General features: G+C 50.1%; 1 protein-coding gene across 2 annotated transcripts in view; it reads left to right on the top strand.

Annotated features, from left to right (window-relative positions):
• The window catches only part of LOC120946684 (ovostatin homolog), a 217,593-nt gene that overhangs the window by 59,167 nt on the left and 139,176 nt on the right, over positions 1 to 19,250 (top strand). For both annotated transcript variants that reach the window (XM_040361310.1, XM_040361311.1), the window contains 2 exons: positions 6,079 to 6,237; positions 18,889 to 19,128. In XM_040361310.1, the coding sequence (XP_040217244.1) occupies positions 6,079 to 6,237; positions 18,889 to 19,128 (399 nt within the window). The remainder of the gene's footprint in view (positions 1 to 6,078; positions 6,238 to 18,888; positions 19,129 to 19,250) is intronic.

Raw genomic sequence — 19,250 nt, forward strand, 5'->3', positions numbered from 1 at the left:
GGTAATAGTCCCTAATGTCTACGTGCCCCATTCCGCCCACTGATCTGTGTTTAATGAGTTTGGAGTGACTACATCAAGGTCTTTTCCCCTGCCATACAAATTGTGTTAAGATGGATTGTATAGATTGGAGATACGAGCGTGAGAGAGGTATAGGTAGCGTGCGGAAAATGTACAGCAGCCTGGGGAGTAACATCATTTTGAAGGCCGCTAGGCGGCCTGCCCATGAGAATTCATGCTTGGAGAGGACAGTAGTTTCCTTGATCAGGATATGCTTAATGTTAGTGTAGTTATGTTTAGAGATATCTTTGAGTGATTTAAAGAGTGTTATTCCCAGGTATGTTATTCCATTTTCGGCCCATGCGTAAGGATAGGTGTTTCTGAGTATGTTACTTGTAATTGCATCTAAACCCAAGTCTAGAATATGAGATTTTTGTTCATTCACCTTATAATAAGAAACATTACTGAATCTCTGTAGCAGCAGTTGTACCGAAGCCAGGGAGGATATTGGGTCTGTCAACATTAATATCACATCATCCGCGAATAAATTAATTTTGTGGTCTTTAGTGCCTAAGCGGAAGCCCGTTATAGCGGCGTGAGCCCTGACATGTTCCGCAAGAGGTTCCATAACTAGGTTGAATATGAGCGGAGACAATGGGCAACCTTGACGGGTGCCGTTGGTTATGGGGAACAGGCGTGATAACATTTCAGAGGTGTATACTTGTGCCGAGGGGGAAGAATACAGCGCCATTATGGCCGACAGTATAGGGCCCTGGAAGCCAAATTTAATAAGGGCGGCTCTCATATAGTCCCAGTGGACTCTATCAAACGCCTTCTCTGCGTCCAAGGATAGGAGCAGAGAAGGCGTTCGTGTGGATCCTGCATCGTGTATGATGTTGAGAATTCTACGGGTAGCATCAAATGTTTGTCTCCCTTTTGTGAACCCAGATTGGTCCTTATGAATGAGTAGGGGCATTAGGTCAATTAACCGGTTGGCTATGAGTTTGGCATAAATCTTGGTGTCTATGTTGAGTAAAGATATAGGGCGAAAATTTTGCGCGTGGGTGGGTTCCTTACCTGGCTTCGGCAGTGTGATAATCAAGGCGGATAACATTTCTGGAGAGAGAGAGGAGGATGAGGCAGCGTCATTGCAAACATTTGAGAGGAAGGGTGCCAGCGTGTGGCCAAAGATTTTATAGTATTCACTGGTGAGTCCGTCAGGGCCCGGGGATTTGTTAGAAGGTAATTTCGAAATGGTTTGTAGAATCTCCTGGGGGGTAAACGGGGCATTTAGTGTTAGGAGTTGGTCGCTAGATAGTCTGGGAAGGTTAATCTCCTCTAGAAACGAGGAAATGTCCTGGGGCGAGGGTTGTGGTACAGATGAGTCATCTTTTAAATTATAGAGAGTGGCATAGTACTGGCGAAAAGCGTCGGCAATGGCCGAGGGGTCTATGACCTTTTGTTTGGAGGTTGGGTGGTAGAGATGTGCAATTTTGGTTTTGGCGTAGTGCCCTTTGATTCTGGCGGCCATGGTCCTACCGGCTTTGTTGCCCGTTGAGTAATGTGTGGCTCCGAAGCGGGTATGGGCCTTCTGATATGAGTCTAAAAGATGGGACCTCAATTCTTGTCTAAGGAGACCTAGTTTGTGTTTGAGAGTATTGTCAGGGTGAGATTGGTTTTGGGCTTCTAGTGACTGGATTTCTGTCGTCAGGGAGTCTAGACGCTGTGATCTCCTCCTCCTCTCCCTAGCTCCTAACTGGATGAGAATCCCTCGTATGAATGCCTTATGGGCATTCCAGAGGACCGAGTTATCGGCAACGGATTTTGCATTCAATGTAAAAAATTCTTCTAGGCTGTTCTTGATGTGGTCTGAGTAAAGTGGTGAGTTCAGGAGTGCTGAATTAGCTCTCCAAACCCTCGTGACTGAGGTCGATGGAGAGTCACTGGTAATCAGGGTGACAGGCGCGTGGTCGGACCACGTGATGGTTCCTATCTCGGATGCAGAGGCAGTGGGCAAGGTCCATTTGTCCACCAAAAAGTAGTCAATGCGTGTGTAGGAGTTATGGCATGGTGAAAAGTAGGAATAGTCTCTTTCGGAAGTGTGGTGGCACCGCCACACATCGTATAGGTCGTGTGACCGTAGGAATGTACCCATCGGCGACGATAATCTGTTGGGTCTGGACGAAGCATCTATTGAGCTATCAGGGACAATGTTAAATTCCCCGCATATGACAAGGCGACCTTGCTTAAAGCGGTCTATTTTCTTCATGAGCTTGGATAAGAAAGGGACTTGCCCTTTGTTAGGTGCGTACACAGTTACGATGGTATATCTTACCCCATTAAGGGAGCAGTCCAGTGCTAAGTATCTGCCATCGGGATCGGTGAGGGTATTGTAAAGGTCTAGAGAGACCGAGGTCTTGAAGGCCATTAGTATGCCATTCTTTTTGTCAGGCCCCGAAGCTTTAAATAGGGTAGGAAAGTCCTTGTTTGTGCATTTGGGCTCAGCTGTGGTCTTAAAGTGTGTCTCTTGTACACAAAGGATATCGCATCCAGAGTCTCTGGCTGTTTTCCATAGCGAGGCCCTTTTGGCCGGATGGTTTAGGCCCTTCGCATTGAGCGATAGGAATTTCGGCATTGTGAAAAGTAGCGCTGTGTGTATATGGTAGAGGTTGTACTCACAGTTCGCTTGGCGTGGAGGTAGGTCCCAGGAGGAGTCTGCAGGCTCGGAGGATCCCGGGGGTGAATGCCTCAGAAGATGCTGTTGCGAGGTAGAAAGGTGCTCTTTCCGGATCAGGATAGGTAGGGAGGAGAAAAGGACAACAGTTATTGCGAGATAGCACAAATGCAATAGGGACAAGCGGGGTGGTGAAGCAGGGGAACAACAGAACACGAACAGGGGTCAGTGGTATACCAGTAGAACCACTGAGCGGTGTATGAGGGTAAAAGTTCGTGGACTAGTGGCAACGAGCAGGCACTGGACCGGAGTGCTAACTGAAATTTTGGTATGGGACAGCACTGAAACATGGTCACTTGATCCCACTGAAGTGGGGATTTGTCATGGGAGGCATTTATTTCTCTGCACCTGGTCTGTGGGACATTGCTTCTCCGTCAGGGATGATCTTCCATTTTCTAAGCAAGTTAATACCCTCCTCTACCGTGTGGATAGCGTGTTTCACTCCATTCTTGGTCACTAATAGTTTGGTCGGGAAACCCCATTGGTAGGGTATCTTGTGGTTGTTGAGCGGCTTGGTGATAGTTTGCAGCTGCCTACGTTGTTGCCTGGTATATTGGGAAATGTCTGCAAAGAGTTGCAGTTTGGAGTACGGTGGCGGCAGTTGATCCAGGCGTCTGTTTTTGGCCAGGAGCATGTCTTTGGCGTGGAAGAAATGTATTTTCATCAACGTGTCACGAGGGACTTCTGCAGGCAGATGGGGGGGTTTTGGTAGGCGATGGATACGATCTATTATAGTCTCCACCGGAGGGAGATCTGGTAGCAAGGTGGAAATCAGTTTAGTGGCATATGTATGAAGATCGGCTGGGACGATCGATTCAGGTATACCGCGAATCTTGACATTATTGCGTCTCGATCTGTCTTCGAGGTCCGCCATTTTAGCCCGCACCCACTGTTGTTCCTCTCTGACATGGTCATGGGCGTCCACTAAGTCATTCACCGTTTCAGTCATGGCGCTCATTTGACCTTCTATGTGCCCCATCCTGCTGCCTAAGTGACCCATTTCTAGTTTAAATGCCGCAAACATAGTGGATATGTCACTGTGTATGGAGCTGTGCAGCGTAATGAGCATGTCCTTAAGCTGCGTGTCTACCGCAGGCTGGTCTGATGTGGGGAAGGCCGCAATAGGGGACGTTGCTGGTGGTAGCATGAGGAGAGTGTCCTGGTCAGGCCTTACCTCATAGGCCTGCGCTCCGGGGTCAAGCCGCATCCGCGTCTTTGCAGGACTGTTGGAGGTGGATGGAGGTCCGGGTGTAGAGGAGGAATCCTGGGGAGTCGTGTGAGGCCGATCGAGAATCTCATCCTCGTCAGGCAGGTCAGTGTAGGCCCGTTCGCCGCGCGGTGAGCGGTCGCGGGCGCCATCTTGGATTCGTCCCCCTGATGCTGAGGAGAAAAAGTCGGTCAGTTTCCGAGGGGCCGGTACTCTTTTCGTTTCCGGGATGTTCCGGTCTGGGTCCCCGCTGCGTGGGGGTCCTGGTGGTGCATTTTGGTGCGTGTAACAGCGCTGTATGCTGGTCGGTTCTCCGTTCAGTGCAGGAGCTGTAGAGTCAGCCGTCCATTCAGCTCGCCGGCTAGCCATGCCCCCCTGCAAGCAGTGATTTTGACCTGCTATCAGTCTATCTGTCACAGTCTGGAGTAAGGCTCAGAGGCCAGTGGCTATAGCAGCAGAGCAGGTATTCACTCAGGTCACCCCGGGGTCTAAGCACTAATCGGTATTCACCAGAGCTCCTGATGGTGGAGAAGGGCTTTTCATGCGTGTTATTGCCAGGTCGCGGTCCTCAGGATAGCCCCACCAGGAGGTGAGCAAGCCGCGGTCCGGAAGCAGATATAACAAGTAGGAATCAAGCAGAAGCGTAGTCGGGGAATGAGCCAAAAGTTGGTAACAAATAGTTGCAGGTTGGGATTCAGCAGAAGCGTAGTCGGGGGACGGGCCAAATGTCGGTAGCGAATAGTAGGAAAGATACGGTCGGCAGCAGGAGACAGGAGCAAGATATTGGCTGGTGATGGCACAATATTCTGGCAACCAGGAAGTGCAGGGACATGGCTTAAATCAGGAAGTTCATGGGAGGAGCAAAGGGTTCAAGGTTCAAGGCAAAAAAGATTCAAGACAAGAAGATCATTCAAGGAATTGTCTAAGGGGCTGTCCAGCATTCCAGGTGGCTTAGCAAGCAGAGTCACCACCAGGCACACCATATTCCCAGGTTCAAGCCCAGGTCCTAACACTATCACAGTTCCTGTAGAGCAGAGCTCAGATTCAGCGAGGAGAAGCGCCACAAGAAGCTTAGCAGGCGGGGGGCAAAGTAACAGAGAGAAAAGCTAATCGCTGTGCTGCTTCTTCTTTCACTGTACAGTCACAGTCTGGGGAGGTGGGTCCAGGAAACTGGGGCTCAAAGGAAGTGGGTTGAATGATGCTGGCCATCAGACTAAACATCTATTGCCAGAAAAAAAAAATTGGTTATGGGGATTGACGGTGAATATTGCAACAAAGGTAATTCTTCTACTTTGTTAGAACTTTGAGTTTCAATCAGCTATATACATTCCAGGCGGATCGGCATGCTGTTTTTCAAAGTAGTCTCTCTGCAGAGTTCTGCACGCACAATCCTCCTCTTTCTGAGGGGTGTTCCTGAACGTCCACTCAGAAGAAGAGAGCGCCCACCCGGCCGTATATATGCAGTGGCCGGGTGGCATGTAGTTAAAATGGCCAAAAACGAAAAACGCCTATAAACGAAACGTTGCTAAACGCAAGTTACTGCGTTTAGAAGCGTTTGGCGTCTGAAACGTCGGAAACTTTGGCGTCTTTTTTTTTTGCCTTAAAAAAAAGGCCTAGAAACGCAACTGCCTAAAAACTACAGTAAACGAACCTGTGTACATGTACACAAGATAACATTGAATGAGTTCAGGGGCAGTTGAAAAAAGTGACTCTGAACGTCCGTTTAGCAGCAGCAGTGTACATGGGGCCTTAGACTTTGCACGTCTAGAATGTACAGTGGAACCTCAAAAAGAGATTTTCCAAGCATTTCATAATTTCATAATGGCTCCGAACAGCGCCAATCTGTACCGTTCAGCTCTGCCCCCCCCCCCCACTTCAGGCCAAACGCAGTACTGCACACTGCTTTGGCTTGAATCCTGCTCATTTTGCGAGAAAACACTCACAAACCGAGTCAGGATTTTTTTTAAATACAGCGCTCGTATTGCGAAACGCTCGTTAACCGCGTTACTCGCAATCCGAGGTTCCACTGTATTTAGCAAATATAAAATACAAAGTTCAATAGGGCTTTACATTTAATTGCTGTTTTTTGTTTAACAGAAGCCAATGTTTAATTGTGTATGCTTTTTTTTTTTTTTTTTAGGCAACATTAACAGATGAGAAAGGCAACCCGTTGCCTTTTGCAAGAATTAAAGTGCAGATTGATGGAGCAGATGTCAAATGTCTAACAACTGACGCTGATGGAAGAGCTGAGACTGAGATAGACACATCTTCCTACAACAATCCCAACATCACCCTTTCTGTACGTACATCATACACAGAAAAGGGATAAATACACACAGGCACTTTTTAAACATTTTTGGTTGTGAACATTGGGGTAGATTCAGGTAGGGGCGCGCACTGCTACGGCGGCGCAGCGTACCGTTTTTACGCTACGCCTCCGTAAATTACTTGAGCTACGCTTCATTCACAAAGCATTTGCTCCGTAATTTGCGGCGGCGTTTCGTAAAAGGGGCCGGCGTAAGCGCACGTAATTTAAATGTTCCCGTAGGGGGCGTGGATCATTTAAATTAGGCGCGTTCTCGCGCCGAACGTACTGCGCATGCTCCGTCTGGAAAATTTCCCGACGTGCATTGCGGTAAATGACGTCGCAAGGACGTCATTTGCTTCGACGTGAACGTAAATGGCGTCCAGCGCCATTCACGATCCACTTACGCAAACGACGTAAATTTCGAAAATCACGACACGGGAACGACGTCTATACTTACCATTGGCTGCGCCTCCTAATAGCAGGAGCAGCCTTACGACGAAAGCGACGAACGCAAACAACGTAAAACATGACCGCCGGGCGCGCGTACGTTTGTGAATCGGCGTGAGTATGCAATTTGCATACTCTACGCTGACAACTACGGGAACGCCACCTAGCGGCCAGCGTCAGAATGCAGCCTAAGATACGACGGCATAAGAGCCTTATGCCAGTCGTCTCTTAGGCTACAGTCGGCGTATCGAGCTTTCTGAATACAGAAAGTTGATACGCCGGCGCTACTTAGCAATTACGCTGTGGATACACAGGCGTAATTGCTTGCTGAATCTACCCCATTAGTCTGAATTTATCATGCCAAGTATGTCCAGCTTTTTTGAAAAAAAAACCTCTATTAAAAAGTAAACTAAGGCTTTAACCACTTGCCTACCGGGCACTTTCACCCCCTTCCTGCCCAGGCCAATTTTCAGCTTTCAGTGCTGTTACACTTTGAATGACAATTGCGCGGTCATGCTACACTGTACCCATATGACATTTTTTTTCCCCACACAAATAGAGCTTTCTTCTGATGGAATTTAATCACCACTGTTTTTTTTTTGCTCTATATAAATGAAAAAATACCAAAAATTGGGGGGTGGGGGGGAAGCAAAACAAGGGTTTTGATAGGTTGTTATACAATTTTGCAAACAGGTAATTTTTCTCCTTCACTGAAGGGCACTGATGATGCTTCTCTGATGGGCACTGATGAGGCTGCTCTGATGGGTACTGATGAGGCGGCACTGGTGGGCACTAATGAGGCTGCACTGGTGGGCACTAATGAGGCTGCACTGGTGGGCACTAATGAGGCTGCACTGGTGGGCACTAATGAGGCTGCACTGGTGGGCACTAATGAGGCTGCACTGGTGGGCACTAATGAGGCTGCTCTGATGGGCACTGATGAGGCAGCACTGGTGGGCACTAATGAGGCTGCACTAATGGGCACTGATGAGGCTGCTCTAATGGGCACCAAGTTGTCTGCCATCCACTGTTCATGGGGTTGCCAGACTTTTTATGTCTACCTTTGTACAAAGTCTCACGCACCTTGGCCCAGATTCACAGAGAGCACGGCGCACATTACGCCGCCGTAGAGTAACCCATGTACGCTACGCCAACGCAGCACAGAGAGGCAAGCATGGAATTCAGAAAGCCAGTGCTCCCAACGCTGCGCCAGCGTAGCGTGGTTATCAAAGGCGCAGGCCGGCGTAGATGTAAGTGGGCGTGACCCATGCAAATGAGGCGTGACCCCATGCAAATGATGGGCCGAGCGCCAGACAAGTACTTATAATGAACTGCGAATGCGCCGTAACGTGGACGCATCCCCCTGCGCCTGCTCACAACCACGTTGGAACAACTGCATAAGATACACTGGATCACTGCGTAAGCCGTGAACGTAACCTACGCTCAGCCAGACACATGTCCAATGTAAAATGCGCCGGCTTGTGTTCCTTGGTGCAGACCTTTGCATGTCTGCTGCTGGGTTGCACCTCCTTTATGGGGCATAACTTTACGCCGGACGTACAACTTACGCGCACCTCACGCAGGTTCGTGAATTGCCGTATGTCCCTCATTTGCATGTTTGAATAGCCAATCAATGGGAGCGGCACCATGCTCCCAGCCTAAATGTGTGCCCACTCTATGCCAGCGTAAGCAAGTTACGTCGGCAGGGTGAAGCCTATTTTTAGGCGCATCTCTGTTTGTGGGTCTTGCGCACAGATACGATGGCGCACATTTGCACTTACGTCGGCGTAACTTGATATACGTTGGCGTAAGTGCTTTGTGAATCTGGGCCCTTGTGTTTTATATAAAACACTCCTATTGGCCTCCCACTGATTAGTTAAAGGACTTCTTTTCACCAACTTGAGGCCAACTGGTACTGCCAACTGATACTGTGCAATTTCTCTTCCATCAACAGGATCAAAGTGAAATTTCTGTTTTAAATGAGCTAAATTCATTCCAGGTGCATCAAAACAAAGGAGAGTTTTTTTTGTTTGTTTTTTAAGCTACAGCCTGAGTAGAAAAGCCTGTCTCCTGCCAGCAGCTACAGAGTAGGACCTTTGCTCTCTGTGGGGAAACTGATCTTTCTTCAAAAAGGTCCGATACGCCCTGTGCTGGGTCAGAGCTGGAGCTTTCCAGTCATCAGAGTGCATAGCTACATAGTCAGGTTGAAAAAAGACACAAGTCCATCCAGTTCAACTATAAAAAAATAAAAAAATAATAATATCATACAATCCCATATACCCAATTGTGATCGGAGCCTGAATACTGGATAGTAATCAACGCCTTACCCCAACCCTAGCGACCTGAGGTGTGCCGTGGTCGCCCGTGAGGGTACGCCTAAAAGAGGGCATACCCTATGAAGAAGTAATTTAAAAAAGGGGGACTGGGTGGGTGGGCACCCGGAAGCAGCGCCGACGTGCATTGGGAGAAGAGGGCGAGCATATGAAGCCCCACGCTCCTCCCACAAACCCAGGCAAGCCAATGGCTAGCCTTAATACTTGTGATCGGAGCCTGAATACTGGATAGTAATCAACGCCTTACCCCAACCCTAGCGACCTGAGGTGTGCCGTGGTCGCCCGTGAGGGTATGCCTAAAAGAGGGCAAAAGGACACCAATTTAGGTACAGTAATAGTTTAATGGCAACTTGAAACAGATACATGCTTAAACCAATAACACCTCAAAAGCCTGCCTAACCTCTGCGTGGGGATCTGGAATGTAACGCTGGAAGCACGAGGACCGCCAGCGGCCCATGTACTTGATGACATGAGCCGGGACCCCCTGTCTGGAAGCTGCAGAAGCAGCACCGATTCTAAAGGAATGTCCCGAGAACCTATTCGGGTTAAACCCCAACCTCCCAACCAGAATCCTTATATGGGAAATGAACTGGGATGAGGAGAGGGCCAAGGTAGGAAAGGGAAGCAAGGGGCTCTCAGGCGGAGCTGCGGCCAATAAACCCACAAGCCGGTCCAAGACCTTCACCGGACACCAGGCCATGTTGGAGCTATAAAACTTTACCACGAACCCCTGCCCCACCTGCCTAGTCTTGTTATTGGGCAGCTGCAAAGAAAAATGATCCGGCCACCTGATGAGATCCCCTTTGCGGAGCGCCGGGGAGTCGGGTCCTGCTCTGGCAACCTCCCCAGGCCTGAGGAATCCGAAGAAGCAGAGGAACACTGCTGCCTCCAAGACCAAACTGGGACCCACCCCGAAAGGTGACAGGGCCAGTAAATCCGCCAACCCCCGCACCATGGACCCTGAGATGGGCAGACGTGTCACCACCGGTCTTCCCTGCGCCTTCTGGATACCCCTGAGCATTGCCCTGACGGGATAAGCCGCAAAAATGGACGGCGATGCAGGTTGAGCCAGGGAAAAATAATGCTGGATACCTGCTAAGTACACCTTGATGGTACTATGCGACAGACCTAGACCATCATGACAAAAAGCCATGAAGGCCAACATGTAACTGATATCATGACCTCTGGCGCAAGGATGAAGGGACGTAAATTTGCAAAAACACCTCCAAGCCGTCTCATAGGCCCTGCGTGTGTTACTGGCCAAAGACCCATGGATAAGTTCCGCTGCCCGACACCCGAAGGTTCTCAGTCCAACCTCCGCTGGGCAAATGGCGGCACCGGCAAGCCCCTCCGATCCGCCTCCGGATGCTGCCGAAAGAAACGAGGGAAATCAGACCTGGACAATGCATCTGCCGCCCCATTGTCCACCCCGCTGATAAACTCCCCCCGAAAGTCAAAATTAAATCTGAGCCCCAACCAGGTCAGCCTGCGCATAAACGCCATGATAGCAAGGGAACCTGACCTCCCCTTGTTAATGATAGCCGCGGTGGCAATATTGTCGGTAAAAAACACGACCGTATGGCCAGACCACGAGGGCCCCCAGGTATATGCTGCGGCCACAATGGGGATAATTTCGAATAAAGCGGACGTTCGGGAAAATCCCGGAATCCCCGCCACTTCCGGAGGCCAGGGCCCAGCGAGCCACTGCCGCCCGTAAATGGCCGCAAAACCCACTGATGCAGCGGCATCAGAAAACACCCTGGGGGAGGCTGGGGTGGGGAGTCGGATGAACAAGGACACCCCATTCCAGTCCCTCAAGAACAAATCCCACATGAGCAGGTCTGCCCTAGCATCGGCCTCCAACCGCACTCTCGAGTCGGCCTCCTGAAAGAGCGGCAGGAGAGCCAACAGGCGAGACACAAACGACCTACCCTGTGGGATAATACGCATGGCGAAATTCAGCATGCCTAAGAGAGACTGCAATTCCCTCTTAGAACATACTGGAGATCTCACAAAGCCATGGATGACCCCACGAATCCTGACCAGCTTGTCCTGTGGCAAGCTAGCAACCATTCGTACCGTATCTAACGTGATCCCAAGGAAGGTGACTGTGGTAGCTGGACCCTCCATTTTGTGGGCAGCCAAGGGGACATTCAGATCCCTGAACAGATCGGTAAGTGTGGCAAGATCCCTGGGCGCCTGAGCCGGGCTCTCCAGTACCAGGAAGTCATCCAAATAGTGCAAAACCTTACCACACCCCAACCGCTCAGCCAACACCCAGTTGAGTGCTGAGGCAAATGTGTCAAACAGCCACGGGCTACTTTTGGATCCAAATGTCAGCTTGGTTGCAAAGAAAAACTGCCCCCGCCACTTCATGCCGTACCACTGCCACAAAGACGGCATGATAGGGAGGAGCTTGAAGGCATCGGACACATCCGCCTTGGACAACCAAGCTCCCACACCCAACTGTAATATGTGCTGGATGGCAGAGTCCACGGAAGCGTATTTCAATGCAAATTCCCCCGAAGGGATGAGGGAGTTCAAACTGGGTATGGGTGATGAATGAGGAGCAGACAGATCGTACACCAAACGATATTTATTCGAAAATTTCCCCTTCACCACCCCAACAGGACTCACCCTCCACATGGCAAATGGTGGGAACAAAAACGGCCCAATGATGAAACCCTTGGCCAACTCCACCCCTAGCAACTCATCCACCAATTCAGGGTTAGTGGTAGCAGATAACAAATTACCGCACTCATGCGACTGCGACGGAAGAGAAATGAGGCCAGTATGAAAGCCCTCCTCAAACCCTTCCACCAAAAATCGCCTGAGCGCTTGCGAAGGGTGATGCGCCAACCAAAAATCCAGCCGTGGAATGTTCACTACACCTAGTCAGGAAGCCCCTGTGGGCTTGATCGGGCAAGCAGTTTTGGGGTGTGCCCTAAAACAAATTGCACAGACGTGCAACAATCTGCACTGATTATAGTTGCATGTCGTGTAGTTGTAATTATTACACAGTTGCGACTTCCCTAGGACATGGATAGGCCTGCCAAGCTTGTCAACTAAGCCCGACGGGCCTGAAGAAGAGCTGCCTGACCCAGGCCTGCTGGCCCCAACTGCCCCCAGATGCTCAATATTAGGACACCAGTTAGCCGTGTGGGCCGCAGACTGGCAGGTGGCACATGTTGGAGACTTTTGGCTGGCAAAATGCCTGCAGAACAGCTCAGTATCGATCACGCTCCAACATGACACCACCTGGAACTGAGCCCACATGGCCGCGACTTTGGCCGAGAAGGATCTGTGATAGTCGTAAAACGAGCTACCGCCATACTTGTGGGCCAAATCTATGATCTTATGTAAATAGAGGTCCAACTCCTCCCTCCTGGCAGGACTAACCCCACAAATGATGTCCCTAAAAATCCCGAAGGCCAGGACGAACTCGGCGATGCTAAGTTTGCGGTTCAACCTGGGATCGCGGGTCCTGAGGACCACCGAGACCTCCCCGCATGCATACGCCTTATTCTCCACTACATCTTGTGACGCAATGAGGAGCGAGGCCAAGTTAACGTCCTTGCCTTCTAGAATATCCTTCTTCAGGTTGGCTGGGATAAAATGGGCAGGGGAGATGGATGGTACCGTACCGAAACTAGCGGGAACCGCCAGAGGAGACGGCCTCTCTGTGACCGCAGCAGGGACAGCCGACGGCCCTGGAATCGAGACAGCTGATGGCCCCGAAATCGGGACAGCCAACGGCCCTGGAATCGGGGCAGCCGACGGCCCTGGAATCGGGACAGCTGCCGGGACTACCACACCGGCTGGCCGAGCCTCCAAAACATCCATCCTATCCTGCAACAGCTGAACGGAGGTTGAAAGAGTGTTCAGCACCGTATGGATTTGTGTCAAAGCGGTGAGCAGGGATGCTTGATCGGTACTGGTAGATGGCTGCGGTATGGACTGCGTGGGAAAAAGGAGTCTGAATAACTCTGCCTTTCTGGCTGAGGCCGCGAAAGGAATGCCCCTGGAACGGAGCTCGGCCATGAGCCTGGGAACAGTCCAGCTTCTCAATGATGGTGAGCTGCCGTGCTCAGAGCCCCTAGACGGTGTGGCCGGGATGAATGCAAGATCCTCACTCTCTGACACGTGGGACATGTTCACAACCTATAAAAAACAACCAACAAGTCAACTACGCCACCCGACAACCCCGCAACTACCTAATGTGTGGTGCAATTTATCGAAGACATGCGCATGACAAACTAATGACCATGACCCCCTGCGTGCATGTAGCGCGAGCCCGAGCACCTGTGGCGCTGCACAGGTAATTAAAAACGCACACTCAGGGCTTAGAACCTACAGACCGTGGTAGGCAGAAATAGGCGTGTAAGTGTGATGCAACGTATGACGTATGAACGTACAGGCGAGTTGATTGCAAACAATCAATTAAAAACGAAAACTCAGCCCGTACTGATCCGAAGACGTGACGGATCTGAATATGTAACCTAACTAAATCCCCTCAAAAGGAAAACAGACACACCTCGCTGGCGCAGACACAGCTGAATCCACCTGCGAAAATATATCACGAATAATTAACAAAATGATAACCACCGTACCGCCATCACCCCCCACCCAGAGTGAACGTGCTCTGCGGTGGAAAGTGACCCTGGGCAGAATGCACCCAGTAACCTGAGCCTGCCATGTGCGAGGCCATGGCCCAGAGCTGCCGTGCGGCCGCGGAGCCTGTAGCCGATGCGCCAGATACAGGTATGCTTGAGACCTAACCCAGCACACCCCATGTTGCGCCAGAGTGAAGCTGCGTAAAGAACTATGCCCTGTGCCCCCCAGAAGCCAGAGGAGTGGCACCGCGCTGCCGTGACCCAACGTGAAAACCCTCCCCCTAACACTCCCAGCGTGACTAAGCGGTGAGTATGCGTGGCTCAGAGGGGACCGACTGATGGTGCACCGTGGGACTACAGGTCCCAGCAAGATCCATGATGCTTGCGGGTAAAACCTCTCACCACCGCCGCCCCCCCAGTGATACCCTGAAGCAGAGGCCCAGACTAGCTACCCGTGCCCCACCCCCCCACCTAACCGCAGTACTTACCTTGATACACCTGCAGTGATACTGCCACCTGCAGGAAAAAACAGACACCCTGCACAAGGGATGGAAGAAAGCAAATCATACCCAGCTCACGACAAACCAGCCCCCCCATACCCCCCCCATCCACCAAGACTATTCTGACAAGCATGAAACATAGCAGCATCTATGCAAAGCATACCAACAAAAGAAATGGCCAGAAATCCAACAATACGTTCCCCAACACCAGCTCCCCCCCCCGGTCCGTATGATGACCAGCCCCCCCGGTCCGTGTGATGACCAGCCCCCCCCTGGTCCGTGAGATGACCAGCCCCCCCCTCCTCTTAGTTGGAGGACGACCAGGCCCCCCCCAGTCCGTATGACGACCAGCCCACCCCCCGATCCACGTGATGATCCGCCCCCCCCCCCGGTCCGTGAGATGACCAGCCCCCCCAAACCTACCTGACCCTACCAGGGCGAAGCAAGGGCGCGCGCACAGAGGTTAGAATGCCACCCGAACGAAGAAGGGAGCCAGGCCACACCCCCGACACGGGTGAACGCCGCCAGCCGACGGATTAGCCGCCCACGATGTGCGGCGATATCGATCGATCGGACGGACGGACGGACGGACGGAGGAGGAGGAGGAGGAGGATCCCGGAACCGGAAGTGATGCGTCCTGACCCGGAAGCAGCGCCGACGTGCATTGGGAGAAGAGGGCGAGCATATGAAGCCCCACGCTCCTCCCACAAACCCAGGCAAGCCAATGGCTAGCCTTAATACTTATATACCCACAGTTGATCCAGAGGAAGGCAAAAAAAAAACAGCAAAGCATGATCTTTACTCATGTGTAGGGTGCTGATGCCAACCAGTTATGACAAACCCTTGCCCTCAACAGAACTTTGTCAGCCGTCAATGCTTTCTCTGTCCAGAACCAGCACTATCCAAGACTCTTTAGCTCACTCAGTCTTGGAGTACATCAGGAATAGCCTTTTTATTTGAGATCTCACACAAATATATACACAAGGGGGTAGATTCAGAGAGCAATTACGCCGGCGTATCTATAGATACGCCGCGTAATTGCCAAGTTGTGCCGGCGTATCTACTTTCTGTATTCAGAAAGCTAGATACGCCGACTTTAGCCTAAGATACAACTGGCATAAGTCTCTTACGCCGTCGTATCTTAGGGTGCATTCTGCCGCTGGCCGCTAGGTGGCGCTCCCGTAGTTTTCAGCATAGAGTATGCTAATTGCCTACTTACGCCGATTCACAAATGTCCGCACGCCCGGCGTTCGTTTTTTACGTCGTTTGCGTTAAGGCTTTTCCGGTGTAACGTTGTTCCTGCTATTAGGAGGCGCAGTCAATGTTAAGTATGGACGTCGTTCCCGCTTCGAAATTTGAATTTTTTACGTTGTTTCCGTAAATCGTTCGCGAATAGAGCTGGACGTAAATTACGTTCACGTCGAAACCAATACGTCGTTGCGCCGTACTTGGAAGCAATGCTCACTGGGATATGTACACGGACGGCGCATGCGCCGTTCGTAAATCACGTCAATCACGTCAGGTCATCACATATTAACATAAAACACGGCCCCCTTCCCCATTTGAATTACGCGCGCTTACGCCGGCCCCATTTACGCTATGCCGACGCGACTTACGGAGCAAGTGCTTTGTGAATACAGCACTTGCTCCTGAAAGTTGCGGAGGCGTAGCGTAAATACACTACGCTGTGCCGCCGTAACTTTAGGCGGAGATACCTGAATCTACCCCAAGGATGACAATACAAACTGTAACCAGAAACCAAATTAACATGAGCTAATTACCAATCCTTTAGACAGCCTAGGTGACTCAGAGGCATGACCTTTAGGACAGACTTGCCGTCTTTTAGCTCAAAAGACACAATCAACATAATCATAAATAGAAACACAGAAAACCTTCACACAATAGCAGAGTTAATTAACACAACCAACAATGGGTGAAATACTCTTATGCCACGTACACACGATCGGTTCGTCTGATGAAAACGGTCTGATGGACCGTTTTCATCAGACCAACTGATCGTGCGTGGGCCCCATTGTTTTTTTTTGACAACTTCATTTTTTTCAGCACGTCGTTGTGTTTTACGTCACTGCGTTCTGATACGATCGGTTTTTTAACTGATGGTGTGTAGGCAAGACTGATGAAAGTCAGCTTCATCGGATATCTGATGAAAAAAATCCATCAGACCGTTTTCATCGGATGAACCGATCGTGTGTACAGGGCATTAGAGTCCACACTAGCCTTATTTACAATAAACACAATATAGCAGACAACAGACAGACAGATGGCTAGAGTTGATGACATCAGCATCTTCTATGAGCCCCAACATTATGAATCAGGCACTATTTATTATAATATGGCATATACAGGGTTCCCAGAGGTTTGTGTTTTGGGGGGACATGAACTTGAATCCAAAGTAACATTACTTCAAGGCATACACCTCGCAAAGAGTATTGTTCCCCTTAAAATCCAGGGCCCATAATCAGAAGGCAAGAGGCTAGCATTCAGTCCTTTCCAAAAGCCTCTGTCCCGGCTCGGTCTGTCACACTCAGTATGAAGCCTGTTTGACCTCAGATATGTGACCGCTGCTTCCTCACAAAAGAGCAAAGGTCCTTCCCTACAGTAAGCTGGCAGGAGGCAGGCTTTTTACTCAGTTTGTGGCTGATTTAGATAGATAACAAGCTCTATGGCCCTGTACACACGGGCAAGAATCTCGTCAGGAAAAAAACGTTGTTTTCGCTGACAAGATTCTTGGCAAGAAACTCTTCCCGCTCGAGTGTACAGACTCCCGTTTCAAAAGAACCACGGTTCTTTCGAAAGGAAAGAACGCAGTGACGTCATCGCGTACGACGAGCATGCGCTCGTCACATTCGATGCCGTCGCCGCCATCTTGCTTCACTCTACCTATGGCGTGGAAGCTACCGCGCATGCGTCAAAGTCATTTAGAGCATGCGCGGGTTTCCACGGCGACAGGTAAGTACACACACTGTCGGGTTTCTCGTCTGAAAACAGGCCGACAAGAATCTCGACGAGAAAAAAGAGAGCAGGTTCTCTTTTTTTCTCGTCGAGATTCTGGCCAGATTTCCTGATGAGAAACCTGAATGCCTCGTACACACGAACAGTAATCTCGTCACTAAGCAGTTTTCTTGCTGTTTTTTGCCGAGAAAACCGGTCGTGTGTACGAGGCTTAGGACATTGAACACCTTTTGTGTTGATACATGTGACAGACTCACCCGGGACAGAGGCTTTTGGAGGGAACTAAATGCTAGCCTCTTGCCTTGCGATCATGGGCCCTGGCATTTGGGGGAACGGTACTCTTTGTGAGCTGTATGCCTGGGGACCCTGTCTATGCCATATTAGAGTGACTGATTCATACTTTTGGGACATACAGTGTAAGGAGATGCTAATGCCGTCATCTCCAGCCATCTGTCTGTTCTCTGTGCTAATTGACCCTGCTATTGTGTGAAGATGTCCTGTGTTTACACTTATGATAATGTGTATTGTATAGCAGGTGAGCAAGGAGACGTGACGTCTACCCTGAAATGTCATATCTATGAGCCACCTAGTCTGGGTAAATGATTAGTTAATTAGCTCATGTTAATTTATGTTCTGGTTACCTCCTCTTTAACTGTAAATAAGGTTGTATTCTTGGTTCTAATAAACACTTTGGCCCGGATTCACAGACAGCAGGCGCACATTACGCCGCCGCAGCGCATCCTCCTGTACGCTACGCCGACGCAGCGCAGAGAGGCAAGCATGGAATTCGGGAAGCCAGTGCTCCCCACGCTGCGTCGGCGTGGCGTAGGTTTAGAAGGCGCAGGCCCGTGTAGGTGGAAGTGGGCTTGACCCATGCAAACCCATGCAAATGAGGCGTGACCCCATGCAAATGATGGTCTGAGCGCCAGACAAGTACGTTTAACGAACTGCGCATGCATCATGCCGTGGACGCATCCCCCTGCGCATGCTCACAACCACGTCGGAAAACAGCTGCCTAAGATACGCCGGATCACTGCCTACGCCATGAACGTATCCTACACGCCCAGCTAGACTCACGTCCAACGTAAACTACGTAAAATACGCCGGCTTGTATTCCTTGGTGCAGACCTTTGCTTGTCTGCTGCTGGGTTACACCTCCTTTATGGGGCTTAACTTTACGCCGGACATACAACTTACACGCACCAGTCGTAGCCTGCGTCAGGCGCACTTACGTTCCTGAATCGCCGTATTTCCCTCATTTGCATATTTGAATGGCTGATCAATGGGAACGCCACCATGCGTCCAGCCTAAATATGCGCCCACTCTACACCGGCGTAGGCAAGTTACGTCGGCTGGATGAAGCCTATTTTTAGGCGTATCTTAGTTTGTGGGTCCGGTGCACAGATACGGCATTGCATAATTTGCACTTACGCGGCGTATCATGAGATACGTCGGCGCAAGTGCTTTGTGAATCCGGGCCTCCATGTTCAGCAGACAAACAAGTCTCGTCTCATTGTGTGCTTGAGAGCAGCTGGAATATCTGATATCTATATCCAGACTGATAGGAAGCGGTATATGACGGAAGCACTCAAGCGCAGTGTGGGACGTTCCCGTTGCAATACACCTGGAATGTATTCAGTTAATTTAAAACGGAAAGCTTTGTTGGGCTTTCATTTACCTTGATCACGATGACATGTTGTCTTTTTTTAAGTGTTACTATGTTATAGTTTTCCTTTAAATAATTTGATGTCTTTCTTTTACTTTTTACTTCCACAGGTCTCTTATGAAGATGACGACCTCTGCTATGGCAGGAATGAATATGACAATTACTACATCAATTACCCCAATGATAAGATGGTGCTCTTTCGTTCTTACTCAAAGTCACGGAGCCATATACGTATAAGACCTCTACAGGGTCAGTTGTCCTGCGATAAGAGTTACAGCATGAACGTGGATTATTCATTCACAGAAGAAGGAGTTGGGAAAGGTGCAACTACCATCAACATCCTATACATTGTGAGTTTTACGCGCAAAATAAGTCACTTGAAAACAATCATGTATATCCACTTAACGCCCGCCCACTGTATATATACGTCCTGTTTTTAAAGATGGATATCTCGGTAACGGCAGCAGCTGCT

This window comes from Rana temporaria, chromosome 8, assembly GCF_905171775.1.
Source record: "Rana temporaria chromosome 8, aRanTem1.1, whole genome shotgun sequence".
NCBI classification, from domain to species: domain Eukaryota; kingdom Metazoa; phylum Chordata; class Amphibia; order Anura; family Ranidae; genus Rana; species Rana temporaria.